General features: G+C 45.3%; 1 protein-coding gene across 3 annotated transcripts; it reads right to left on the bottom strand.

Annotated features, from left to right (window-relative positions):
- On the bottom strand, window positions 1-27,059 carry Tekt1 (tektin 1). 3 transcript variants are annotated; one of them, XM_087910350.1, is made up of 8 exons: window positions 26,831-27,054; window positions 25,181-25,387; window positions 16,500-16,665; window positions 13,009-13,137; window positions 12,470-12,613; window positions 9,793-10,015; window positions 845-1,041; window positions 1-250 (listed from the first exon to the last, which is right to left on the bottom strand). In XM_087910350.1, the coding sequence occupies exons 2-8, from the start codon at window positions 25,368-25,370 to the stop codon at window positions 40-42; spliced, it is 1,260 nt and encodes a 419-aa protein (XP_087766476.1). In that variant the 5' UTR covers window positions 25,371-25,387; window positions 26,831-27,054; the 3' UTR covers window positions 1-39. The 3 variants fall into 3 exon arrangements, with proteins under 3 accessions (XP_087766476.1, XP_048304621.1, XP_085551385.1); XM_048448664.3 differs by having other exon boundaries at window positions 26,787-27,047; XM_085695259.2 differs by lacking the exon at window positions 12,470-12,613 and having other exon boundaries at window positions 26,787-27,059.
- Window positions 27,060-27,606: the final 547 nt, after the last annotated feature.

Raw genomic sequence — 27,606 nt, 5'->3', positions numbered from 1 at the left:
TTGTCGTATGATGTGGTTTAATGAGAATCTGAACAGCATCTAACAGCAGATGGCCTCCGCTCGGATGCCCCCCTCCCAGGACCCATGGTCGTCGCCATCGCGAGGGGGGATGGACTTCCTCATCGCCATACACAGCACCTCGTCGATATAGATGGTGTTCTCCTTAACCTGGATTTCCTCCTGCAGGGCCAGCTGCCTGCGGTACAGCGCCTTCAGCTCTATCTGAGCCTGAGCCAAGGTCTCCTTTAACCTGGGAGGAGGAGGAGAGCATGGAGAACCATCACTTGCTCTGTACCACCTTTTCCAGGGGCAGGGTGATGTGCTTGGATAGTCAGCCAAACTGATAGCGCTCATCCCCTTGCTTGCTGATCAAGGCAGTGCTTTCTGGCTGGTGGCCACAGCAGTCTGACGACACATATTTGCTGGATGTAGCAGTATACTATCTGTAAACCCAGCACTCAAGGGATGGATGATGGCTTAAAAGCCAGCCTAGGCTACATAGAAAGTTCGAGGCCAGCCCCAACTACTTAGCAAGCACTGGTCTCAGTGGCAGAGTTCTTGCCTAGCGAGTACAAGGCCCTGAGCTTTTCTTCACCACTGGGGAAAAAAGCCAATATTTAGAGTGGCAGATATTACCTAAACATCTGCATTTGGACTTTATAACAAAATGTCTTGGGGTTGAGATCTGCTTCACGGATAATAGCAGCCTTGGCTGGAGTTATCAGGCCTGGTGTCTAGTAAGGGCATCCTTGCAATGTGACAGAGCCAGCAGCACCCTTGGTCATGCCCCTCCCTGCAATTTACAACACGGTCTGAAGTCACATCCCGGCAGGGCCTGGCCCACCTGGCAACATTTTGGTTGATCTCCTGAACCTCCTTGATCAGTCGATACTGGGCAACATCACGACACAGTTCCACATTAGGCCGGTGCGTCCTGGTCTCCAGGCGCGTGTGCGCGACCTTAGCAGGTCCTTCTTGGTCCAAGATGGCGGTCTCAAGACTGGCAATGTTTTTCTCCTGGGAAGCAATCTCTTCCATAACCTGACGGAAAGGATTGGAGTAAGTGAGGCTGTGCTCCTTGGAAATCGTGACCATGTGCATTCAGAAGACCCAGCCTGTGCATTCAGAAGATCCAGCCTCGCTTTCCCACCTAAGCAGAACCCCAGATAGTTTGATTACGTGTCGCCAAAGCGGAGACGCTCACCCAGCTATGAAACCCCAGGCACCAAGCTGATCTGACTGCACCCCCCCCAACTTACATCATCACACAAATGGTGTGAGTTCCCCGGAGAATGTCCTCAGCAAAGGATTGACCATTGTTGTGGTTTGAATGAGAAACGCCCTTCAAAAACTAAACACTTGGTTCCTGGGTGGTATTGTTTGGGTGGTTATGGAATTTTTAGTAGGTAAAGCCTTGCTGGAAGTAGGCTTTGAGGGTTTATGGTCTCATCCCACTTCCTGTTTTCTCTCTTTCTACTCCCTGTGTGGGGATGAAAATGTGAGATCAGTCTCCTGATCCTGTCATCAAGCCTTCCCTGACAGGAGGCACGCAGCCTGCATGGCTTCAATCCCTAGTACTGCAAAAAAATAAATTTTTTTCTCCTTGAGTTTTTTTTTTCAACTTTTCATCATGAAAAATTGCACACATACTGAAAGATAGGTAGGCTAATGAACCTCTTTTCCATCTATAGATAGATAGATAGCCTAACTTAGCATGGTAGCACATGCCTTTAACCCCAGCACTTGGGAAGCAGAAGCAGACGGATCTCCGTGAGTTTGAGGCCAGACTGGTCTATGTAGTGAGTTCCATGACAGCCAGGACTACACCATAAGACCCTGCCTCAAAAAATGAAATCTAAACAAACAAAGACACCCAGTCTTCTTTCATTCACAAGATTCTCTCCCCACTCCTACCCGTTAGCCTACTTGTTTTGTTTTACTTCATTTTATTTTTATTTTGGTTTTTCCAAGACAGGGTTTCTCTGTGTTGTCCTGGCTGTCCTGGAACTCACTCTGTAGACCAGGCTGGCCTCAAAGTTAGAGATCCACCTGCTTCTGCCTCCCAAGTACTGGATTAAAGGTGTGTGCTGCCACCACCTGGCTGCAGCCTAATTATTTTAAAGTAAACATCACATATTACATAATTTCAGGGTCAAATATTTGAGTCTATGTTTCTAAACTGAGGAATCTGCTTTTCATGTGGTACACCCACGGTCTGTCTGTCACCCCGAGAGCACAGTTCCTTATTGACTTGACGACCTACCCTCTACTGATGTAGGAGAGTCTTCTATCTGTTGCTTTTATTGGTTAATTAATAAAGAAAACTGCTTGGCCTGATAGATCAGAACATAGGTAGGCGGAGTAGACAGAACAGAATTCTGGGAGAAAGAAGCAGAGGCAGAGAGCCGCCCACCATGAAGCTGCTAGGTCAGACATGGATATGAATAATTTGCATTGGTATAGATTTTAAGGTCAATTTTGTTATATGTATATGTATTTCTAATCTTGATTAAGGTATTATGATTATGTAGTTCATTTGAAAATGTCATGTATAATTAGAAATATAGGTTAATGGATAATCATCAATAATAATAGTCAAGCTTGTAGTCATGTTAGATTTTCTAGATATGTAGAGATATATTTCAGTTAGATAGACGTTCTTCATATCTTTCAAAGACTACAGAATATGGCATTTAATGTTTTAATAACTTAGGGCTTTTCATGACAATGAGACACATCTGCTCCTGGCAGCACTAATCTACTTCAAGAGGAAGATGGGCATCGAAGAGGCTCCTTTTGGAGTTGGTTAGCCATTTGGGCAAGAAACTGCTCTTGCCTGGATTGTTGCATAAACTGAACACAAAGAACCCACAGAGAGAGGACTGCTAAACTTGCCTAAAGATGAGATGGTCTTTCGGGGTTCTTGATTCATGAAAGAATCTGCGAGACATTCTGCAGGACACAGCAGATAGTGACTGAACTGCCTTTGAAATTTTCTGCTTCATGGAAATGTCTCTGGATACTATGGCCTACTATATGGGCTGAAGATGGATACCCCAACGGTACAGAGGAACTTTGGGTGACTGTCCAGGCAGCAAGATGTCTCTGTCATTTCTAGAGTTTTGGAAGTTGCTTACTTCTTGTTTACTTAAATAATATTATATCCTTCTGGAGTCTTTGATGGAGTTGAAGAATGTATAGATAGTTATAGTTTTCCTTAGTTACAATAAAAGATACAGTAGATATAAATATTGTAACTAATTCTTGCTTGATACCTGTTTTGTTATATGTAATTTTACTATGTTAAAGTTAAAGTCTTTCTTTTTGTTTAAACAGAAAAAGGGGAAATGATGTAGGAGAGTCTTCTATCTGTTGCTTTTATTGGTTAATTAATAAAGAAAACTGATAGATCAGAACATAGGTAGGTGGAGTAGACAGAACAGAATGCTGGGAGAAAGAAGCAGAGGCAGAGAGCCGTCCACCATGAAGCTGCTTGGTCAGATATGCTGAATCTTTCCGGGTAAGCCACGAGCTCATGGTGACATACAGATTATTAGAAATGGATTGAAACAATATGTAAGAGCTAGCCAATAAGAGGTTATAACCAATGGACCAGGCAATGTTTAAATGAATACAGTTTCCGTGTAATTATTTCGGGTAAAGCTAGCCAGGAGTCAGGCCGCAGACCGCTGCCTCATGTACTGCACTCTACTTTCCACTAATCCATGCTTTAAAAGCCGGCCTATTCAGATTAGAATGCAGACGAGTTCTATACACTGCACTTAGATTTTCTCAAGCTGCTTCTTAACTTGACTTAAATTCAGGGCTGGAGAGGCGGCTTCGTGGTTAAGAGCACTTACTGATTCTACAGAGGACGGAAGTTGATTCCCAGTTCCCACATCAGATGACTCACAATCCTGTAGCTTCAGCTCCTCAGGCAACCCACACACATGTGGCACACATACACATAAATAAAACTGAAAGTGATCTTTAAAAAGATACTACAGTATTTGAAATTTAGCAAATGTAAGGGCAGCTTGGCGGTTAAGAGGACTTGCTGCTCTATCAAAGGACCTGGATTCTGTTCCTAGCACCCACATGGTCGTTCACAACCTCTGCAACTTCAGTTCCTAGATATCTGATGCCCTCTCCTAGCCTCTGTGGACTCTAGGCATCGACATATACCCAGGCAAGACACTCACACACATAAACTAAATAAATGATTATTTTGAATTTAGCAAATGTCAATCCCTTTTACTTTGTTGCAATTGTTGCTTCAATTTCAAACTTAGCTAAAACCCTTGGTCTTTCACAGCTGCATTTATAAACCGATGCATATTTTGATACCTAAATGTCTTAAGAGGAAAACCTTCTGCCAATCTAATTAGTAAAACAAAACAAAAAAAAAGACGAATCATATGTTCTCTTAAACATCCTAATATTGTCTCCAAAATAAAATTTCAGGGCCAGCAGAACAGCCCAGGGGGGTTAAGGCGCTTGCAGTCAAGCCTGGCAGTCTGAGCTCAATTCCAGAACCTATATGGTAGAAGAAGAGATCTGGCTTTCCGCATTTTATCCTCTGGGCCGCCATGCACACGTACATGCATGTAGGTGTGAGGCTGTCATGCACAGGCACACACACACACACACACACACACTAAAAAGATGAGTAAATGATAACTAAATAAAACGTTAACATTTTCACTAAGATTGTAGATAAGTTAATTACTTAATTGCATATTTTAATACTTTTTTTAAATTTTGAGACAAGAAGTGAAAATTAAATCTCCTGGAATGAGAACCAAGCAAGAAAACTCATTCTCCAACTAGGTAAACCATGTCTGATTATAGCAAGTAAAGGAAGTGTGTTCAGAGAAACTTGTTCACGACAGTTATTCCTTCTGCCAAATAGTTGCTACATAGATACTAGCTCTGTAGGCGGAAGTTCTCATCTCAGCGGGACAAATACCAAGGTGTGAACAGTTTTGTGAGGAACCAGGCCTTTTTGCATGCCCACAGGCCATGCGTGAGACAGGGGCTTGGGCCGACACCCTGGCCAGCATCCGGCACTGTCGTCTGGGGTCTTCTCTGTTTTAGTTTGAAATCCCTGATGTCACACAATGATGTGCATCTTTGCATGTGCCTAGCCACAGCAGGAGAGTGTTGTTAGTGGGGTGTCTGCCCAGAACCCTCTCTGGTTTATCAGATGGATGTTCTGAAATCTCTCCTACCTCATGACCAATCTTGCATTCTATGAAATGCTTTATTTTTCAATGGACTGAAAAAAATCCAAAGCAGAATATGCCATGGAAATTATAGAAATCACCATTCTTAGCATCCATAAATAAAGTCATATTGGGACATGGTCACGCTTGTTGGTTTATTTGTGGCCACTTTTGAACAAGGACAGAGGTAAGAGATGTTGACAGACTGTGTGTGTTGCTGTCATTGCATTGCACTGTTGCCCAGAGCACGGTCAATGGCAGACAGGCAGTCACAGCTCCTTGGTTTTCCAGCCATACCCTCACCAGTCGGTAATCACTTTTTTGTGTAACAATCAGTTTCACATGGTTTTCTTCTTCCCATAATGAGCTGTCAGGCGTTCTAACACCGTTCAGTGCTATTCACTGGAGAATGTCAGTGCTGAGCTGGATGTGAATCCAGCCTCTGAATCTCTACACGATATGACGATTTTCAAAAAGCTAAAAAAGTGATCTGCAGCTCAGTGGTAAAGGGCTTGTGGGCAAGCATTGGGGCCTGAGGTCAGATCCACAGCACCCACACAAAAGCTGGGAGCAGGGGCTGGAGAGATGGCTCAGTGATTAAGAGCGCTGCTTGTTCTTCTAAAGGTCCTGAGTTCAATTCCCAGCAACCACATGGTGGCTCACAACCATCTGTAATGAGATCTGGTGCTCTCTTCTGGCCTGCAGGCATACATGCAGAATACTAAGAATACTGTATACATAATTAATAAATAAATCTTAAAAAAAAAAAAGCTGGGAGCAGAGGTGCTCTTCTCTAGCCCTGATAATGGGAATGGTCACAGAGACTACGTGTTCCCTGGAGTCCACCAACCAGCCGGCCAGTCTGACCAAACTGGCAAGCTCCAGGATCAGGAAAAGACCTCAAAAACATAAGGGGAAGAGTAATAGAGAAAAGTATCTGTCATACACACACACGCACTCATACACACACATGCACTCATGCATACACACGCACTTATACACACGCATGCACTTACAACTCACATGCACACACTTACTTCAGAAATTGCTAATTAAACACAATCTGAAGTAGAATCTGCTCAGATGTTGTGGTACTAATACATGTTTAGCAGAAATGGGCTGAGTTAAACAGGTTTACAGAGCCTGTGAAAATGTAAGTTGTTTAAAGCCAATGCTTAGTCATTGTACTGTTCGTTAGGAAGTGCTCTGGAGAGGCTGGGGAGATGGCTGGCTCCGCTGAAGTGCCTACATACAAGCATGGGGAACTGAGTTCAGATCCCCATCACACACCTTCATAAAAAGCCAGGTGTGGCAGAGCACACACATAACCCCATCACTGGGGTTGGGGGTCAGAGATCAGAGGCTCTCCAGAGCTTACTAGTCTGTGGGTTCAGTGAGAGCCTTGGTCTCAAAAAGTTGAGTAGCAAGGAATGGAAGAAAGCATTCAAAGTCAACCTCTGACCTCCACATGTGAACACACATCCATACAAGTACACATATGCTACACACACATATAAACATGGTAATTTTTAGATGTACTTTGCATAAAACAGTTGGGCCTGTCACGTGGCATTGCACTAACTTCAACAGTGAACTTGGTTATTTCTTGACCGTCACGCATTTCTTTAGAAGCAGCAGCTCAGAAGTTCTGTGGGCTCCACAGCTCTGCACGTGAGTGAATTCGCCATGCTTACATTTCCTCATGGTTTATTTTAGCCCAGGGCTAAGATTGGAATTTTTCCGCATAAGACGAAACCTCCACCATTGCTAACAAATGTTGGATGCTTTTGGAAATTAGCTTACAATGCGACCTCAAAAGCAGCCCTCCCCGAGCCTGGCCTAAAACTTCCAGGCAAGACAGCTCTGAGGTGCGCAACTTAGGATGCACCCACCTCGCCTGCACCTGGGGTCAAGCTTCTCTCACGCTTCCGTGCTATCAAAGTTAAAGCCTAGATCTGCAATGACATATTCCAACTCCCAGCAGTGGGTTCCGACCTCAAAGTAAGCCAAAGGAATTGTTCACATTTCAGAGATCACTTAACAGCCCAATGAAGAAGCAGCGACCTCACCCTCGGCTGGGAGAGATTTACATGCTAAAAGGCAGATATCAGGAGAAGCATTTGACAGAAATCCACAAGCGCTCCCCCAGAAATGAACACAGCCAATTAAAACCATTTGCTCACACATTTTGTCAGCATCTGGCAGAATGGAGCTGAAAGAAATGATATTTTTAGATGAATTATGTAACAGCTCGCTACAGATCGGCATGGGCAAACGAATGCTTACAAGGGATTTCCTAGGAAGCACTAACTTTGCATCAGAACAAAGCAAGATGCTCTCTCCTCACAACAGAATTCCTTTCCTCTTATAAGGAGACCAGTGCTTAAAAACTATACTCCATCACTGTGATTACTGCGACTACTGAATTTCTGTCAGTGAAGAATTTTTGGAAATGTGTTGCCTTCCTTGCTGTATAAACACCACTATAAAACTGATGATTAATGCCTGTTGGCCCAGAATGCCTACAATAGTTACTATTTGCTTTTTTTTATAGAAAAACATTTACCAACCTGTGCATCTGGTTATTTTAAACACTATTACTTAATCATAAATCTCTCAGAGGATTAAACATGCTCTGCCCACTAAGTAAGCAGTTGCCTCATTGCAAACAAAATGAGAACTGAATATAGTCCTTTCAACTTGCAAAGTCTCTTCCTGACCAGGGATGTCCCCATCAAATGGAGGCCAAGTGGGACCCTTCCTAGTGGGACTTAGGTCCAAGGCTTCTAAATGGGGATGTGGGACCCCAGAGTCACTCAAAGCCCTTGCTTGCTTATTCTTCTGTTCACGTAACTCTGCCCACAGTCAGGTGGCTGTGTCTCTATTGGATCTTGAAAATGGAGACTCTAAAGACAGAAAAATGGTTACCCACAAACTCTTAATGCCTTTAAACTTGAGCCACTGGTTTGTAGTACACTAAGAGACTGTATGTGTTAGAGTTTTGCTTTGTGAAATAGCGTCTCACTATGTAGCCCTTGCTGGCCTGGATCTTGCTATGTAGACCAGGTTGACCTGCATGTCTCTGCCTCCCAAGTACTAGGATTAATGTCATATGCCACCATACTAGCTCCTGTATGCATTAGATTGATAGATTTTAAAGTGTGTGTGTGTGTGTGTGTGTGTGTGTGTGTGTGTGTGTGTGTGTATGCAGGTGCACATGCCCATGTGTGTATATATGGAGGCCGGAAGTCAATGCTTGGTGTCTTCCCCTATTGCTCTCCACCTTCTTTTGTGAAACAGGGTCTCTCGGCGAATGTGGACCTCACCACTCCAGCAAGACGACTTGGCCAACAAGCCCTCCATACCCTTGGGTCTCCACGACAGACCCTCAGCACTAGCATCCACCAATGTGTGGTCCATGTCCCACCTTTAACATGGATGCTGGGCATCCAAACTCAGGCATTTCCTTATGCTTGCACATCAAACACTTTACCTACTTAGCTACCTCCCAGCCCCAAAGTGTTAATTACCTAATAACATGTTAAAATCATTTTTATATTGAAAGTTAAGTAAAATACTATAAAATCAATTTTATTCACTTTTGTTTTGTTTTGTTTGTTTGTTTTCTTGAGACAGGTTATCTCTGTGAAACAGTCCTGGTTGTCCTAGAACTCATTCTGTTGACCAGGCTAGCCTTGAACTCACAGAGACCACACCTGCCTTTGCCTCCTGAGTGCTGGGATTAAAGGGGTGCACCACCACTGCCCGACTTCACCTACTTCTTTTTACTGTCTTAGAAGGAGCTACTAGAAGGCACAGATGAGGAACATGGCTTGTATTATACACCCGCACACACCCTACCCCACATCACCCCTACCCATGGCTGCACTAAAGCCTCAGTTTCTCTCGGCTGCAGAAACTCTGGTATGATCCCCATGTTACAGCGTGGCCAAGGGATGCAGAGAGATAGAAGGATCTGCTTAAGTTCTTCAGCTCACCACTGCCAGATTCTAACGTGGGTCTCCATCTTTGTCGTTCGAAGCGAAGCCCTGTCCCACTAGACTCTACTTTATGTCTCTGAGCTCAGACTGTTGACTGACCACTTGCGCTCGGGACACCAGGTCCTCAAACAAGGAAGGTGTGGGGGAGCTAGATCTTGTGGACTCGGATGGTTAAGTTTGCAGGGACTCTGCCAGCTCTTTGTTAAACAGGGATTCTGAAACGGATCACAGTGGGCATATTTACACCATGGGAATTCTACACCTCGGAGACTTGTTTTTGACTCCTAGAAGCCATTTGCCAGCATAGCACTGAGTAACTAGCAAGGACAGCTGAACAGGGAGCTGGAGTTGGATCTGGAGAAACTGGGTGCTTCAGCTCATTTGAGTTCAGGGTCCTTCTCTGCATATTCCATGAGGAGTATCTAAGGCCATGCCTGGATCCAAGCCTCCATTCTCCTGCCGACCTGTCTTCTGCAGAGTGAATGCCAACAGAGGCCCAGCACACACAGACATTTGTGCTTCCATGAGAAGCCCTCATGAATACAGTGTGCCCCCCGGGACCTCACCTTGGCCAGATGATCAGCCAGTTTGTCCCTGACATCCTTGGTCTCCTTCAGCCCATTTATGAATGCCGTGTCTACCACGTCACACTGTCTGCGCAGGTCATTGGCCGTCTGGGACAAGATGCGGTCCACCACGGTCTTCAGCGCCATCGAGTTGTTCCGCTGCTTGTCTGCCTTCTCCACATTGGTATTAGAGAAGTCCAGCCAGTCATCCAGGCTCACCGAGCTGAAATACAAGTTTATCTCTTGGGCCGGGGGAGCAGGGACAACTGCTGAGTATTACTAGAAACTAAGCTACCTCCAACCCCACAAGTATGTAGGATGTTTTTCCATGATTGGGCAGAGCCAGTGGCAGTCTGCCAATGACAGTATCTTTGGAAACCTCCCATGCCTGTGCCAGACACTGAGCTGGGACCTAAAGGAACCACCTCGTTTCCTCCCCCAGGAAGCTTACTAAGCTGCTTTTAAGACCCCAACTTCCCAGAGGAGCAAACAAGCTCTGAGAAAGGAATGATCTTAGCCAAGCTCTCCCAGCTGGAGACAATGAGCATCAGTACCAAATACAAGAGCAACTGCAGCTGCAGCCTAGCACTCTGAGTGAGGGGAAACCAGGAGTTGAACAGATCGATAGTTTGATAAACTGTTAGCAAACTTGATTAATATTTTATTAATATTAATTAATAATAATTTAATATTAATATTAAAATCTTCAAACAACTTGATTAATAAATGTTGTTTGAAGATTTACTTTTATGTGTATGAGTGCTTTGCCTGCGTGTATGTCTGTGCACTACATGTGTGCCTGGTGCCCACAGAGGCAAGAATAGGGTATCAGATCCTGTGGAATTTGTGAGCCACCATGTGGGTGCTGGGACTAGAACCTGGGTCCTCTGTTAGAGTTAGGAAGCACTCTTAACTCCTGAACCATCTCTCTGGTTTCTAAAAATTGTTATTCATGAGCACACACCACAGAATATATGATGATATTTAGTTTAAAAAAAGGAAAAGAAAAGAAGAAGGAGGAGGAGGAGGAGAAGAAGAAGAAGAAGAAGAAGAAGAAGAAGAAGAAGAAGAAGAAGAAGAAGAAGAGGAGGAGGAGGAGGAGGAGCACGTGAACCCTATTAGAAGAAGTCAAGAGAGTGTCCACTTTGGGGGAGTAGAAAAACATATCAGGCAGAAGGAAACTGAAGGAGGCTGAGACAGAAGAATCTCCAGTTTGAGGCCAGCCTGGGTTACATCACAAGCTTTTTGTCTCTAGAATAAGAAATGGAAGAGGAGGAGGAAGAAGAGGAGGAAGAGAAAGCAGAAGGGGCAGGCAGAAAGGTCTCCATGGGAGTAAAGTGGAGGGCATTCTTGCCCTCTATCCCCGAGGACCCCTGAGGATTCTCCACTTTGTGACTAGCAGCAGCCTCTGACTAATCCCCAGAGGTCCCTGTCTCCCTTGCCTTAAGGATCAGAACAAATTTGTCAACTTATTCCTCACAAGTCCAAAGATGAGATGCCAGTTCTGAGGCTGGGAGATTAAAAGGCACCGTGACTTCTCTTAGACCCCTCTCCCTCCCACCTTTTCCTCTCTTTCTCTTCCATCACTTGGGATGGCAGGTGCCAGTTTCCACATCATGAGCTGTCCTTGGACAAGTTCATAAAGCTGGGAACTGAGGCCCACATCATCATATGAGTCACCTTGGAAGCCAATTCCTCCCCAGTTAAGCCTTAAGAAGGGTGCAGCCCCAGCCCTCAGTTTGATGTACACCTAAGGATACCTTGAGCCAGGCCACCAGCTAAACTGTGTCTGGTCTCTCAACCTACTCAAGATCATGAGAAACATTCATTATTCTAAGAAGGTAAGCTTAGAGATTCTTTATCTTTCTATGTTTTTATACATTAAAAAGATACAAATACAACGAGAATCGAACTTTGTATTTAGTATTTGTTGTATGTATTTCATGTATATATATTTAATTTTAAAAAATCAGGGGCTGGGTGGTGGTGGCACACATCTTTAATTCCAGCACTTGGAAAGCAGAGGCAGGCAGAACTCAGTGAGTTCGAGGCCAGCCTGGTCTACAGAGCAAGTTCCAGGACAGCCAAAAGCTACACAGAGAAACCCTGTCTCAAAACCCCTCCCCCCCAAAAAAAGTTAGCTCTACAGTGTAACACTAATTGAAAATGCAAGTTAAATGTTCAGTGAGATGGCTCAACAGGTAAAACTGACTGCCACCAAGCCTACTAACCTGAGTGGAATCCCCAGGACATACACTGTAGAAAAACCAACCCCCACAAGTTGTCCTCTGACTTCTACGTGGGCACCAGTGTCCCCACCCATCTACGCACATTCAATGCACACATTTAATTTAATACAAATTAGATGTTACCAAAAGGACACATATGCTTGCACATAAACAAAATGGACCTGAGTGTCGGATGTGCGTGTGTTTCTGTGGATCTGAGGTAGCTCAGAGAAGGACCAGTGCGGGAAGTTTTTATCCACCCATTGCTAGAGTTTTTACACTCCTCCACACGCTAAACTATAATAGAAGAAGGAATGAGTTGTAAGTCTCCAAACATACTGTGCCAGTCTTTCTTAAAGTGAGAGAAGGCTCTGGGCAGGGGCAGGGTAAAACTGCTCAGCAGACGCTATTCCCAGAACCACCTACACCAGTCGCAGGGCCCCACTCACTTGGGCTCGATTCTCACAACATTCTCAGAATATTTGATATTTGGTGAATTATTGTTGAGTGAGAAGCAGATGTCGTCAATAGTTAAGGCCATAAACTTATCCTTCAAATCCTTTTCCAGATTGTACTTGGCAGAGCGATTCAGCCTAAAGGAAGAAGGCAAATCAGGTTTCTCCTTTGGGAAAGGCCTGGTGACACCTGCAGGGTCCCGAGAGGCCCTGGAAAACGAAGCTGAAACTAAGTCCTTTCAGCATGGTCTTTCCTCATGCCCCACCTCCATGTCCCCAGTGCACACACGTGCCATTTGGATGTTTGGAGACCAAGCCTCAATTGGAAACAGTACCGAGGGGTCAGCATGGCCACCACAAAGGACTCTAGTGAGTCACCCTGGTGAGATGCCACCACAATTCTCCTGTCACCAGGGGGCGCCAGTGGGGGGGGCAGGAACCCGGACTCCATGCCAGTGTTCCACCGGGGGGCGCAGATGGTCTTGTGGGGTGCTGCACACCCGGTCCCCCAACTCGGATAGAGTCTATGGTACCTGATCTGCTCCGTTGTCTCCTCCAGCGTTCGCTTCAGCAAATCCATGACGCCGCGGATGATCTCGGCTTCCTTCAGGAGCTCCTGCTCCACCACATCGCGCACCAGGTCGATGCCCACGCGCTGCTCCCTGGCGGGGAGGGGCAAGAGCGTGGGACACTACTTTGTGCCTGTGTCTCTTCAAAATATCCAACACACGTGCAGAAACCTGGCCTGAAAACTCCACATGAACACTCCCCCCGCACCCTGCCGCCCTTTGATTTGATTGATTTTTGTTCATTTGGTGGCTTGCTGGCTCTCTAGTTGGTCGGTTTTTAAGACAGAGTCTCCCTACGTATCCCGGGCTAGTCTCCTGATCCTCCTGCCTCAGCCTTGAGGGCTGGGACTTAAGGCCTGTCCTGTAGAGCATGCAGCCTCTTCCTGCTCTGAAGTCCTCCCCTTCGCACCTACTCCTTGCAAACAACTCTGCTTTGACCTAGAATTTCAAAGACAGGTGTTCCTTTCCTTGGTCCTAGTCTTGTTTTTAGACAAAAAATAAATAATATAATATAATATAATATAATATAATATAATAAATAAATAAGGAACAAAAATAGTTCTGTTCCGGTATTAGTAACAAATAATCCAGACATTGGTATTACACCACTGAGCCCTGGCTGTGTGACAGGCATTGTTTTGTTTTAAGGTAAATATTCCCTCTTAATTTGTTTAATTCCCTCCTAAAGAAACCCAGGCCCTGGAGCCCGCTAGTCAACTGTGCTGCTTCCACTGAACTACACCCCTCACCTTTCTGCTCAGCATTTTAAAATTCATGTGGGACAGCTGAGTCTCAGAGGAGTGAAGTAACTTACCCAGCGTCACACACCGAGCATTACAGTGCCAAGATACACCACTCCCCAAAACCACCCCACTGTCAGAAACTTTGTTACTACTATTCTGTTTGGTAGGACTTGGCTTAGGGGATCCCCTAGCCACTTGCTGTGGAGCCTGAGGAGTATTTTTGTAGCATTTGTATCTTGATGTCCCCTTCTGTAGATGGGGACAACTATTAGTACTTTGTAGGGTATGCCATGGGCATGACAGAAAGCAGTGTCCCTGCCCCGCCCCCACACCCCTCCCGGTACGCAGTACATGCTCACTAATTCAGCACTCTCTGCATTATAGTTAGCCTTGGGTTTAGGAGCACACTGCAGGTGGGCTGTCGGTGCCCTTGCCTTCACATACTCTCTGAAACTATTTGGGGACCACTGCCTGGTCACTGCCTGCTTGCTGCACAAGGTCAGGGCTAACTAAGGTCATGGGGGAACTGGGTTTCTCCTGAGAGGAGCACCACATATTTGGGAACCTGCAGAGGGTTCAGGGCTCCCAAGCTCCTTTTTTTTTTAAGATTTATTTATTTATTATGTATACAGTGTTCTACCTGCATGTACGCCTACACACCAGAAGAGGGCACCAGATCTCATTACAGATGGCTGTGAGCCACCATGTGGTTACTGGGAACTGAATTCAGGACCTCTGGAAGAGCAGTCAGTGCTCTTAACCTCTGAGCCATCTCTCCAGCCCCCCAAGCTCCTCTCTTTCAGGGCCTGGAGAATTCACTGGACAAACTAAGGGCCTTGAACTTTATCTTGAGACTATTGGGATTCAGGGCTATAGTTACAAGGTTTGAAGCTTAGGGTGACCTGTAAAACTCAAGACTTGGACAAGTTCATTCAAATGTCAGTATGAGGGTGGGAATACAGTAGAATGCCTGCCTAGCACTCATGAAGCCCTGGGTTTGTCCCTACTTCTTGTAAACTAGACATGTTGGTACATTGCCAGCAACCTCAGCACTCAGGAGGTGTAGGCAAGAGAATCCAAAACCATCCTCAGCCACATAGTGAATGTGAGGCCAGCCTGGGCTACGCAAGCCTCTTGTAAAAATGAAAAAGTCAATGTGGATGATATACTGGGTTGGAAAGGGCTCTGCTGGAGCAAAACCACCAAGGAGAGCCAGGCATGGTGGTATAACACTGAGGTTGAAGCAGGAAGATGTGGTGTTCTAGATTTTCCTAGGTTGCTAGGCCAGTCTGAGCACCTGCCTAAAAAGAAACCCAGACTCATCAATTCATCATAACTCTCCAACTGAACTAGAAAAACAGGTCTAGAAACTGGCATCGCCTAAGAAGAGAAGAATCCTATTCTTGAATTTACTGTACTAACAGCAGGGTACTCTGTGCATCCCAGCAGGCTTATGTCTCCCAGCCAGCAGCTAGAGTGGTATCTTCCTCACCCTCTTTCCTAGAAATGGGACCCCTGGTACTTTAGCTGAGCCCCTGGCTGTCCCAACTGAAGACAACCATTTCCTGGCTTCAGCCGGTGTAGTCATATGGTTATGTTCTGGCCAGTGGATGTAAATACAGAGAAATGGTGAGTGCCAATCTCTACTTGCTCATCCTTGCTGGGGAAACAATGTCTGGGGCTTGGGCTGCCATCTCAAGTCATGAAGTAGCCTAGGTATTAAGACCTGTTCTGTGAGGCAACAAAACATTGGTCTCCAGACAGCAAAGGGAACAGTAGAGGTCTAAACTAGTCCCTCTGAATGTGGGTGACAGTTGTATGGCCGGAGCAGACTGTGGGGCCACTGGCAGTATCACCAGGATTTATCCCTACTGCTTGTACTGGATTTTTTGGAAACATCTCTTTGGATGGATATCTTGTTCAACCTAGGTATAGTAGGGAGGGCCTTGGACCTTCCCCAGAGCAATGTGCCTGACCCTCTCTGAGGAGTGGATGGGGGTGGGGGTAAAGGGAATGGGAAGACGGGAGGGAGTGGGGAACTGGGATTGGCATATAAAATGAAAAAAAAAGATAATTTGTTTTCTTTTTTTAAAAAGTATATCATATTCTGCAGGCTCTAAAATAAAATTCTCTCCAAAGGGGGACGACAAACAAAAACAAACAAACAAACAAACAAAAAACATTGGCCTATCTAGATGACTTAAAAGTCATGGGAAAGGGGGCTGGAGAGATGACTCAGCAGTTAAGAGCACTGGCTGTTCTTCCAGAGAACCTGGGTTCAATTCCCAGCACCCACATTGTGACTAAAAATATCTGTAACTCTGGTTCCAAAGAGATCTAGCACCCTCTTCTGGATTCTTCTGGCCTGCCCACACCTGGTAGACAGACTTACATGCAGGCAAAACACACACACACTCACACACACATAATGCATATTAATAATTTTATTATATAATATTATATATAATAAAAATAAATCTCAAAGCATTCTTAGGTGACAGAAGAAGAAACATTTTAAGATTAATTTTGTGATTTTGTAATTGACACTCACAGTTTTAGCTAGAGGACAGCAGAATTGAGGCATGAGCCTGCATGCCTTCCACAGACACCACGGGCATGACGGGCCCCATCTCAGACCCAACAGAACACCTGCCGTCTAGCGCAGTCAGCTTCTGCTGCCTGGCACCGACTCCCGCCGCTGCAGTGACTAACCTGTAGGCCAGGCACCGCTCGGTGATGTGCAGGGGCTCCTTGAAGCTCTCCAGGGCTTTCTCCAGGCGAATCTTGTATGTGAGCAGATCGTCCGTCTGGTGCACGAGCTGTTCAAGTTTGTCGTCTAACTCCTTCTTCCAGAACTTGACCTCCTCGAGTCTCTGCTCTGAAGTACACACGTGTCACAGCCGGGTTTGTCTGCTCTCGGTGGAGGCAACTATGTGTGTGTGTTTGCTGTGGTGCTGGGGACTGAACCCAGGCCTCTCGCTTGCTCTCCCAGCCCCACTCCTACCCTGTGACACTAGCTGAGATTTTCTCGTTTCTTAGACCTGTGCTTCCTGTGGTATCACCATTATCTACCTCCCCACCCCAAGACAGGGTCTCACTATGTAGCCCTGGATGACCTGGAACTCAAAGAAATCCATCTGCCTCTGCCTCCGATGTACTGGTCTTTAAGATGTTCTTCACCACACCTAGCCCTTGTGTCATTTTTATAAATGCTGATCAGTAATGGTGAACACTGTAGCTCAGTTGGTAAGATCTTGCCTGGAATGCAGGAGGCCCTGGGTTCAGTTTCCAGCACCCACACAAACTGGACATGGCAGCAAGAGGCTGTGATCCCAGGCCTGGGGAGGTGGAGGCAGGAGAATCAGAAATTCAAGGCTGTTCTCTGTCTTTCTCTGCTACATAATAAGTCTAAACCAACCTGTGCAACATTGAGACACTGTCTCAAAAATAGATATAAACAAATGTTTATTAGCAAAAGGAAAGTGTAAATTCTTACACTCAATGTAATGTTTAACACTCTAAACTCCAATTCTTCAGTTGCCCAGTATTTTAATAACATTTGTTTGTTTATTTATTTATTTGTCTTGCTATGTATTATCTTGCTATTTATTTATTTATCTTGCTATGTAGATCAAGCTGCCTTTGATCTTTTTTTTCCTTTTGCCTCAGCTGGAAAAAAAAGTGTGCACCACCACCCCTAGCTGATAACTCTGTGGTGTGTGGGGTTATGTGGGGGGGTGCGCACACACACACACACACACACACACACACACACACACACGCACGCACGCCTGTTCTGATCCCTCCCAGAGCTGGAGTTGTAGGTAGCTGGGAGCCACCTGACATGGTTCTAGGAACTGAGCTCCGTATGCACTCGTAGCTGTTGGGCTGTTGCTCTCATCCTGTAACTTTTAAATGTGCATCGTTTGGAAAGTCAAACACCATGACCCAGTCTGAGGAGTCCTTGACTCCCCACTCCTCCCCACGGCCACCTCTTAGAGTGCTGACTTCAACACCCCCATGATTTGCTGTGGTATCTGTCTTACCAGATACTTTCAATGCCAGTTTAATGCTATGGTGATTTTTCATGGTGAAAGATAATGATCTGCATTTTTTCAGAGCTGAGGCCTGAACCCAGGCTCCTGAGCATGCTAGGCAAGCGCTATAATGCCGAAGCTGTGTCCTCTGTCCTTGGATTGCTTTAAAACAACTCAGAACAACAGCCTTTTTCCATCTCCCCATATATTTATATCAACATTTTATCAAACACTAACCTACTGTCTACTGAATTTTTAACATTATTTACACTTGAATCCAGTAGCATATTATGATAAACTTCTTGAATAACTTTCTTTTTGCATGATTATAATTGCATTAAAGCTTCATTTTATTTTTTTTAAAGATGTATTTATTTATTATGTATACAGTGTTCTGCCTACCTGTATGCCTGCACACCAGAAGAGGGCACCATATCTCATTATATAATGGTTTTGAGTCAATATGGTTGGTGGGAATTGAACTCAGGACCTCTGGAAGAACAACCTGTGCTCTTAACCTCTAAGCCATCTCTTCAACCAACTTCACTTTCATTTTTATGGTAAGCCAAATAAGTAATTTTGTTGGCTTGCTTGTTTGTTTAGAGAGTATCTCACTCTATAATTCAGTCTAGCCTTTAATTTCTATCTTTTTTTCCCCTTTTGGTTTTTCAAGACAGGATTTCTCTGTGTAACCCTGGCTGTCCTGGAACTCACTCTGTAGACCAGGCTGACCTCACACTCACAGAGGTCTGCCTGCCTCTCCCTCCCGAGTGCTGGGAATAAACGTGCGAGCCACCACACCCAGCAAATGGCCCTGCATTTTCCAGTCCTCCCACCTCAGTCACCAGGGGCTGAGATTATTATGCGCTATGCCATCACATCTGACTAAAGGCGAATTTATTAAACAGTACGAGTAAAAGATGACTGAGAGAAAAGCCTACTGCATAATAGCTAACAAATTTGGAATGAGTAGCTTCACATCTGAATCTTAAACATATTAGGTACTAATTATGTAATTATCAATGTCCCCTCCTTAAAATAACATAAGCATTAACATGTGCATATCTGTATGTGTACTATGTCATGCTGTGTGTGTGTATATATATATATATGCACACGTGTGTGGATGTGCAGGTATGTGCATATGTTATGCATACAAGGAAGAGCCAGGGGAGAATGCTGAGTGTCCTGCTCTATGACTCTCTGCCTTATTCCTCTGATATAGGTTCTCTTACTGAACCTGGTGGCCAGCAAGCCCTAACAAATTTTTCTTTCTCTGCCCCCTACAGTGCTGTAGTGAAAAACAGTAACTGGCTTTTTATGTGGGTTCTGGGGATCTGAACTCATTTCCTCATGCTTTCAGAGTAAGCAATCCTACACGGTGAGCCATCTCCCCAGCCCAAATAACTTCTTTCAAGGAGAAGATGAGATTGTGCATATCTGAGTTATAGGAAACATATAGAGAGTAAGATGGTTACTATAGCAACCACTTTGGGAATGGAGAGATGACTCAGTGCTGCTCCTGCAAAGAACCAGAGTCCAGCTCTCAGAACCCACATTAGGTGCTCAAAACTGCCTGTAACTCCAGTTCTGAGGATCTGATGCCCTCTTCTGGTCTCCACAGGCATCTGCACTCACATGTGCATACACAGGCACACAGACAAGCATAAAAGTAAAATCTTTTTTAAAGTAACCCCTTCATGCTATTTGTATTAATTACTAGTGCCTCCTCAAACTTTCTGACACAACTGCTAGTGTCCTGTCAATCAATCCCAACTAACCTAGTAACCTACTGATGGTGGTTCCCTTTGTCCTTCTGCTGTGACCAGAGGACCTACTCCACACCACTGCATCAGTCCATGGCTCTTTGGTCTTGTTTGCAGGAACCTCCTGTGCAATTCTCAGATGCTGGAGTCCCATTTCCTGAGCTGTACTTCTTTCTCCTCCATTCACCCCTTCAACACACAAGCACACCCTCCAGGAACTCCCTTAGACACGTATGTGGACACATGTTAGAAGCTGAAGGTTTTGAAAAACTGCAAGCCTGAGCATTCCTTCCTTCTATCCTGACCACTGGCGCTGTGTGGTGCTCAGGTTTGTAGTACATGAGCCCTTTTCATTCAAATTTCTGATGTCTCTCTGCTTCCTTCTAGTTTTCAGAGTTTTGTGGACAAGAGTGAAATTATTCTGACCTCCATTCTTTGTATGTGATCTTTCTGTCTCTTTTTCTTGGAAAATCTTATGAATTCCTCCATTTTCCTTGTGTTCTGAAATCTTACACCGGTGTCAATCTTACTGCACTAGACAACAGACATCAACTTAATAAAATTGTTTTCATGGATAATTTCTTCTCCTTCCCTAGTTTCTATTGATGACTGAGCCTCCCAGACTGAGCCTCTAGTTCTCCTACTTTTTTTTTTGTCTCTTTTCTCCTTTTTCATTATTCTTGGAGAATTGTGCAACTTTATCTTTTAAAGCTTCTTTTGATGTCTAACTTTTTCCTGCTTTCCTGCTTTTCATTTCCAAAGCCCTTTGTTCCCTCCATGTCTCTCTTTCAAGGCTGCAGCATCTTCCTCGAGTCTGGAGGATCTGTTTTTTGCGTGATGTCCTGCTTCCTGAGTTTCCATGTTTGCGTGTGTACATATGCATGTGCATGTGTGTGCCATGCCAAAAATCTTCCTCAGGTGTGTAACAGATGTGCTGGAATGCTGCTAGGAAGCTCTGTCTATGGGGACAGTGCTTGCCCGCTAGAATGCTATGTGTACAGAGCCATGAAGCCAGGCCCAGGCATTTCCCTGGAGGCCCTCTGAACACACATATCTGCAGTTCCTTCTTTTCAAGTCAGTTAATTTCTCCATGAAAGATCTTCCAATCCCCTGTCGGGTGGGAGGACACGTCCAGGCCAGGCTACCAGTGTCCTGTGAACCAGCCGCTCACTGAGTCCGACTTTGGGTGTTCTGGGGCATGAGAGCAAGCTGGAATGAATGGAGAGGGCTCTTTCTAAAGATTCCCAACACTGTTCTGTTTCCAGCTCTATCTTGAGTCTCCAGCCTCAGCAGTAGTCGGATGCACCCAGCTTTGCATATTCCAAGGTTTCTGCAGCATGAATTAATTAGTCCAGTGTTCTTGGCCCACCCCAACTGTCCATAGTCCCTATGTGTCTAGCTGCTTTTTTGTTTTCCAGTTTCTAACATCCAATGTCCATCACTTTCTGCCGCTGCTTCATCCCCACCCATCCTTGTCCTGGGGGCAAAGCCTTGGCTGGAGTTTTATAAGGGAGAAAGCCTGCATCCAGGGCCTGCATCCCTCACACAAACTAAAGTCCTCCCGCTCTGCAGCTGGCCTCCACCCATCCTCAGTGCATTCTTTACTGCCCTACTGGACCGCTACCTCAGAAGCCATCCCTGATCTTCAAGCCACCAGGACAAATACATTTCTCACTTGCCTTTCAGCCTCCTCTGGACTTAGGTGAGCACCATAAGATGGAAGCCCCTCACCCACAAAGCCCTCATTTCCTGTATTCCACGATGTCGACACTGCTTTCGCTCCCACCCTTGACCCACGCACTGTGCCCTTCCCCATTTTCTCTGACCAACCCATCTAGACCACTGCTTTTGACCCCCCCTGATTCCTCTCGCTCCCTCCTAATTTCTTATTGACTACCTACTGCACTGAACAGTCCAAAGCCAAGGTCCCTCAATCTCGCCACAGCTTTGGCTCTCTCACCTCCCACTTACCCGGCATTCACCGCTCCCACTTCTGCACCCTGGGCATCAACTCCCACATCCTGCCTCTGTCAGCTTATCCTCCGTTTCCATTCTTGAAGTCTATCTCGAAATTATTGTTGCTAATTAGTGTGCACCTTCTCTTTATTCAGACTGCCACTGTCTTAGTTCAGAATAATTTTAGTCGTCTTTTGAGGTTTTAATGCTCTTTTATACTAGAATGAGTATGTCTTCATCAGCTTCCTCCTTGAAACCATCTAGTACAATACTGGCCATGTTTAATAGATGAAGGATCGAGTTGATGAAAGAATTTCCTAGATACACTCATCAAGCTAGGGAGCCATACAACAAGTTTTGAGGGACACTGATACATTCATCTTGGAACATATTTATTTTGAGGTGCTTAAAGCAATATAGGTAAAAATATAAGGCAAACAGTTTGGTTTCCATAAAAGAATTCTGATATGGGGGCTGGAGAGATGGCTCAGAGGTTAGGAGCACTGGCTGCTCTTTCAGAGGTCCTGAGTTCAATTCCCAGCAACCACATGGTAGCTCACAACCATCTATGAGATCTGGGGCATACATGCAGGCAGAACATTCTATACATAATTAATTAAAAAAATTCTAATAGGGACAATTTCTATTAGTAAAACAAAGAGGATTGTGATGCAGTTTCTAATGAGTGATTGAGGAGAAGGTACAGAAAGGGCTGGGATTGAAGAGACAGCTCAGAAATTAAGAGTTCGGATCCAGGTTCCTAGCACCCACATGGTAACTCATAACTGTTTGTTACTCCAGACCTGGGAGATCTGATGACCTCTTCTGGCCTCGATGGGTTCTTGCACACACAAAGTATCCTCAGACACACAGGCATACACATAACAATAAAAAAAGTAAATCTTTTTAAGAAGAAGAAAGGCGGGCAGTGGTGGCACATGCCTTTAATCCTCGCATTCAGAAGGCAGAGACAGGCAGATCTCTGTGAGTTTGAGGCCAGCCTGGTCTACTAGAGCTAGTTCCAGGACAGGCTCCAAAAGTTACAGAGAAACCCTGTCTCGAAAAACCAAGAAAAGAAAAAGGGAAATTCATCTTTAGAAAAGTATGCATGTTTATAAAATGTAATGAGTGAGGGTACTAGAACCAAGCCACTGGCTCAGGCTCAGGAAATATTACCAGCACCCAGAAAGGTCCTGCCTGGTTCTTTCCCTCCAGTGTGAATTAATTTTTTTTGATTTATAAAAATGAAATAATGTGGCCAGGCAGTGGTGGCACACGCCTTTAATCCCAGGCCTGGGGAGGCAGAGGCCGGCGGATCTCTGAATTTGAGGCCTGGTCTACAGAGCAAGTTCCAGGACAGCCAGGGCTACACAGAGAAACCCTGTCTTGAAAAAAATCAAAAGACAGAGAGAGAATATGGTCTGTACCCATTTGTGTATTCCTTTTTATTTTCTGAACATCTTGGGTTTGTGAGATTTCTCTGTGGTGTTGCATTAAGCTCTTGCTGCATGTGGGGAGATCCTATTCACCCGCTCTGCTACTGATGAACACTTCAGCATGGATCTTTAGGAAACAGACATTGGGTTTCATAGATAAAAGCACAAGAGCAGTGTGAAAGTTTGTACACACCCAACCTTAGCAGGTGCCACCACCGCCTCCCCAAGTGGTCGGACCAATCGCGCCTTCCACCCGCAGTGAACCGGGTCTAACTGCCACTCCTTGTTCCGCCTCCCCTCAACACTTGGCACTTTTCCTCTTCTTTTCCTTCCCCTCTTTCTCACTAGTCGTTCCTGTGGGTGTGTGATACCCTCTCAATTATAGTTTCTTCTTATAATCTCAGGACTCAAAAGGCTGAGGCAGGAGAACCACTGAGAGCTCAAGGCTAGCCTACTCTACAGAGTGACAATCTGTCTGAGGAAAAAAAAAAAGCTCTCTTCTGAAAGCTTCATGGTTTTACCTTTCTCATTTAGATGTGCTCGCAGCTAGATTTGCTTTGCAGATGTGTGATGAGGCAGGGGTTGGGGTGTAACTTTTCCTTCAAGCCAGCCATGCCTCTCTACCTCTTTAGAAGCGGCTTGCTGGTTTCAGCAGGAAGTCTGGTAGTGTTTTTAATTGGCATTGTATTGAATCAATAGGTCAATTTGTAGCATGGAAAATCAGGTTAGTAGTCACCCTCTGGGGTGAGTAAGATACTGAATTTTTCTATGCACTAATTTCTACATCCTGCGTTTGTTTCTGACCTCTTTGACTTGGTGCAGTAATGTAGTCTTCAATGAAGAACTTCCACACATCTTTAGCTAGCATTACTCCGAGGCATTTCACAGGCTTTGCCGTGTTTCAGTGCTGGGGCAGAGCCTAGAGCCTGAGAAACATATTCTATCACTGAGCCACACCCTAACCCTCTGGTTTATTTTCTTCTATTTTGTGCTGCAGTTATTTGCGAGTATACACGAGGTATGCATGTGGTCACATGTGCCACTGCATACATGTGGATGTCAGAGCACAAGTTTGTAAAGCTGGGTTTTCCCTTCCACTTTCACCCGGGTTCTGGACATCAAACTCAAGTTGCTAACCAGGTTGACTTGCCAGTCCCTCGATGGCTTTTATTTATTTGTTGTTGTTATTGTTGTTTTCTTTTCTTTTTTTACTACAGGCTCTCTCTATATAGTCCTGACTGTCCTGTAACTCACCGTGTAGACCAGGCTGGCCTTAAACTTAACTTTTTTTAATGCCAGTGTAAACAGCTAATTTTAAATTGTTCAATGAATCTATGACATTTAAGATGCAGTTTGAAAATAGCCCTCATCCCTCCCTCTTGTTTTACCTCATCCCCTGTGTTACTTGATAGCCTCTGGCTCGTACATGTAAGTATTTGGCTGATCGCTGTCCATTTTATTTTACATTTATTGATTTAACATCATCATTCTTTCTTTCTTTCCTTATTTATTTATTTGTTTGTTTGTTTGTTTGTTTGTTGAGACAGGGTTTCTCAGTGTAGCCCTGGCCTTCCTGGAACTAGCTCTGTAGACCAGGCTGGCCTCAAACTCACAAAGATCCACCTGGCTCTGCCTCTGCCTCCCAAATGCTGGAATTAAAGGCATGAGGCATGTGCCACCACTGCCTGGCAAGACCAAACATTCTTTAAGTGCTATTTTTCAGCATGAAATTGTTAAGGCTTAATTGTTCTTCCTATAAGACCCAGGTCAAACGTTTACGTCTAGGAACGTCCCCAGTTCTCTGGTGCCTGCCCCACCCCAGCTTAGCTCTCTTCACTCAGCACACATCTGGTCCTGTACTCATCAATGACTGTCATGCCTTTCTCCTTTCAAGGTGGGAACCCGTGAAAGCACAGACTCTGCTCGTTCCCTGTGGTGGTCCCAATGTATGGTCCCTGCAAGCTATCAATGAATGGGAGTCAAACTGGTGAATGGATGATAGATGGTTGAAAATCAGATGGTCTTGCTGTGTCTGTCCTATGGCACTGGTCTTCAACACAGGATCTGAAGAATGAACACGTTCTGGCTAACTCCATATTTCAAGAATGACACATTGCCTCACCAAACATGACACTATCACTAGCCCCCAAGAGCCTCATCAGGATGCGGTTACAAATATACTAAGCACATTGTCTTACCAAGTTTCTTGTTCACATCACTCTGAGACTTCCTGGTGGTCTTCTCGATTTCATCCACAAGCCGCTGGCTCTCTGCCACCAGGCGTTCAGATCGGGACCTTTGGGCCTCTGCTCTGTGGTACTGGCTTTTGTTAGCAATATACCACTCTGCGGGAAGGAACTTGGGTGGAGATTGCAGTAGTTTGGCCATTTGGGATATCCAAAGTCCTGATCAAACACAGACCGTTTTGCATTAAATGAAATAGATGGGTTCTTTCTGCCATCGTCACTATCATCAAAATGTGACGCTCGTACTGAAACATGCAATAAATCATAAACTGAACCAAGTGTACTGTGTCACCAGCTCCCAGATCAAGAAATCAATGTTACCAATGTGCCAAACCTTTCTGGTCCCTAGTTGCCACTCCTAAACATACAGGGTGACCACTAACTTGATCTTTAATGTTACCTATAAGTTCCTTTGGTTTTGAACCATACACGGTATATTCTTTTGCATCTGGTGCCTTTTATTTAGCGTCATGTTCTTAACAGTGGTCTGACTGCTTATAATGTAGCTCGTCCGTTCTCACTGCTATGTAGTGAGCCAGGTGACTATGTAAAAATCACCCTTTTTCTATTGTTTATGGATGTGTGGACTCTTCTCAGTTAAAGCTATCACAAGAATGCTATTAATATTCTCCTGTGTGTCTTTTGAAAACAAGAAATTTTCATTGGTCTTGCTGGATCACAGAGTGCTGTACTGGTTAATTTTATGTCACCTTGGTACACACAGTTATCAAAAAGGAAGGAACCTCAATAGAGATAATGCCCCAATAAGATCCAGCTGTAGGACATTTTTTTAATTAGTGATTGATGGGGAGGACCCACTCCATGCTGGGTGATGCCATCCCTGGGCTGGTCATCCTGGATTCTTTAAGAAAGCAGGCTGAGCAGGCTCTGGGGAGCAAGCCAGTAAGCAGCACCCTTCCATGGCCTCTGCATCAGCTCCTGCCTCCAGGTTCTGCCATGTTTGAGTTTCTGTCCTGACTTCCTTCGATGATGAACAGCAATAAGGAAGTATAAGCCAGCTAAATAAACTCCTTCCTCCCCAGCTTGCTTTTTGGTCATGGTGTTTCATCACAGAGTCAGAAACCCTAAGTAAGACAAGCAGCATTCTTCCAAATACCTGAGCCCAGATATGTCCCCTAAGGAATAAACAGGTGTGACATCCATAAACCAACGCCTGGGCATTTTGACTATGTTACAAAGAACCACTGTCATATCTGCCTTCCATGGACAAAGCTGAACACTGAGGGGCTCCCTGTCTGGGCCCTACAACCGGTCCTAGGTGCCTCTGAAACCTTCACAACCACGGATGGAGTTGGATCTGGGCTAGGCTGAGCACCAAAGCCCACACAGACCCCTTGGACACTCCTGAACTCCCCAATCCAGTCCCCACTACGGCCTCTCCCGAGTCTATCTCAGCATGGCTTCTTGAGAGTTAACTTTGAACAAGTGTGAGCCGTCCCAGAGAGGAGACCTAACCATCAGTGCTGATGGCTGATCCCAAGACACTCGGCTGTGGGTAGGGAGAGGGGGTCAATGAGGTGGATCGAGGTTCGCTTACCTCAGTGTTTCCAAGGACACAACCTAAGGTGGGGACCTCCTTACCCCAACTGAAGATCCTGGCTGAGGGGGAAACTGCGATCTCTATGGCAACCGGACGCGGAAGACTCCCTGTTCGGAAGACTGCGCAAGCGCGAATGTGTGCGCTGCTAAAGGGAGACCCGCTCAAACTTGGAGCTGACTATGGATGCTCCGAAGTCTGATGCTGCTGGGAAAACGTCAAACACCGAGCAGGAGGTCGGCTCACGCGCAGTTCCTGGTCCCAGAGTCTCTGACTCTACAGGTGTACTGCGGGGTTGAACTTGGCGAAGCCCCAGCTGCAGACAGCCCCGGGAGCACCAAGCCACACTGCGCTCTGCGGGTGGTAAATGTTTGAGCCGCTAGGAAGGAGCTTTGAGGAGAGAGGGAGGGAGGGGAGGGGAGGGAAGGGGAAGGGAGGGGGGAAGGAAGGGGAGGGGAGGGGAGGGGAGGGAGAAGAAGGGAGAAGAAGAAGAAAAGAAGGAGGAGAAGGAGGAGAAGGAGGAGGAGGAGGAGGAGGAGGAGGAGGAGGAGAAAAGAAGAAAAGAAGAAAAGAAGAAGAAGAAGAAGAAGAAGAAGAAGAAGAAGAAGAAGAAGAAGAAGAAGAAGAAGAAGAAGAAGAAGAAGAAGAAGAAGAAGAAGAAGAAGAAGAAGAAGAAAGAAGAAGAGAGACCAGCATGCAAGCCTGGCGACAAAGTGGGTTTTCAGCCAGGTATCTTCTCCCAAGACATAAAATTTAAAAAAAAAAAAAAAAAAAAGGTTTTCCTTAGTCAAGATAGCACTACTAAGTCATCTTGAAACTA

The sequence above is a fragment of the Myodes glareolus genome, chromosome 9, assembly GCF_982192425.1.
Source record: "Myodes glareolus chromosome 9, mMyoGla1.1, whole genome shotgun sequence".
Classification (NCBI taxonomy): domain Eukaryota; kingdom Metazoa; phylum Chordata; class Mammalia; order Rodentia; family Cricetidae; genus Myodes; species Myodes glareolus.
The sequence above is the reverse complement of the archived record's forward strand: the minus strand, read 5'-3'. Positions and strand labels throughout refer to the sequence as shown.

Bases quoted from the DNA above. Each gene is read 5' to 3' on its own strand.
- Tekt1 (XM_087910350.1), bottom strand. From the start codon at position 25,370: ATGGCCAAACTACTGCAATCTCCACCCAAGTTCCTTCCCGCAGAGTGG. The intron at 12,614-13,008 runs GTACCATAGACT...TTCTTCCTTTAG, and splicing joins GAGACAACGGAGCAGATCAG to GCTGAATCGCTCTGCCAAGT. The intron at 1,042-9,792 runs GTGAGGTCCCGG...CCTTTCCGTCAG, and splicing joins TGGCTGATCATCTGGCCAAG to GTTATGGAAGAGATTGCTTC.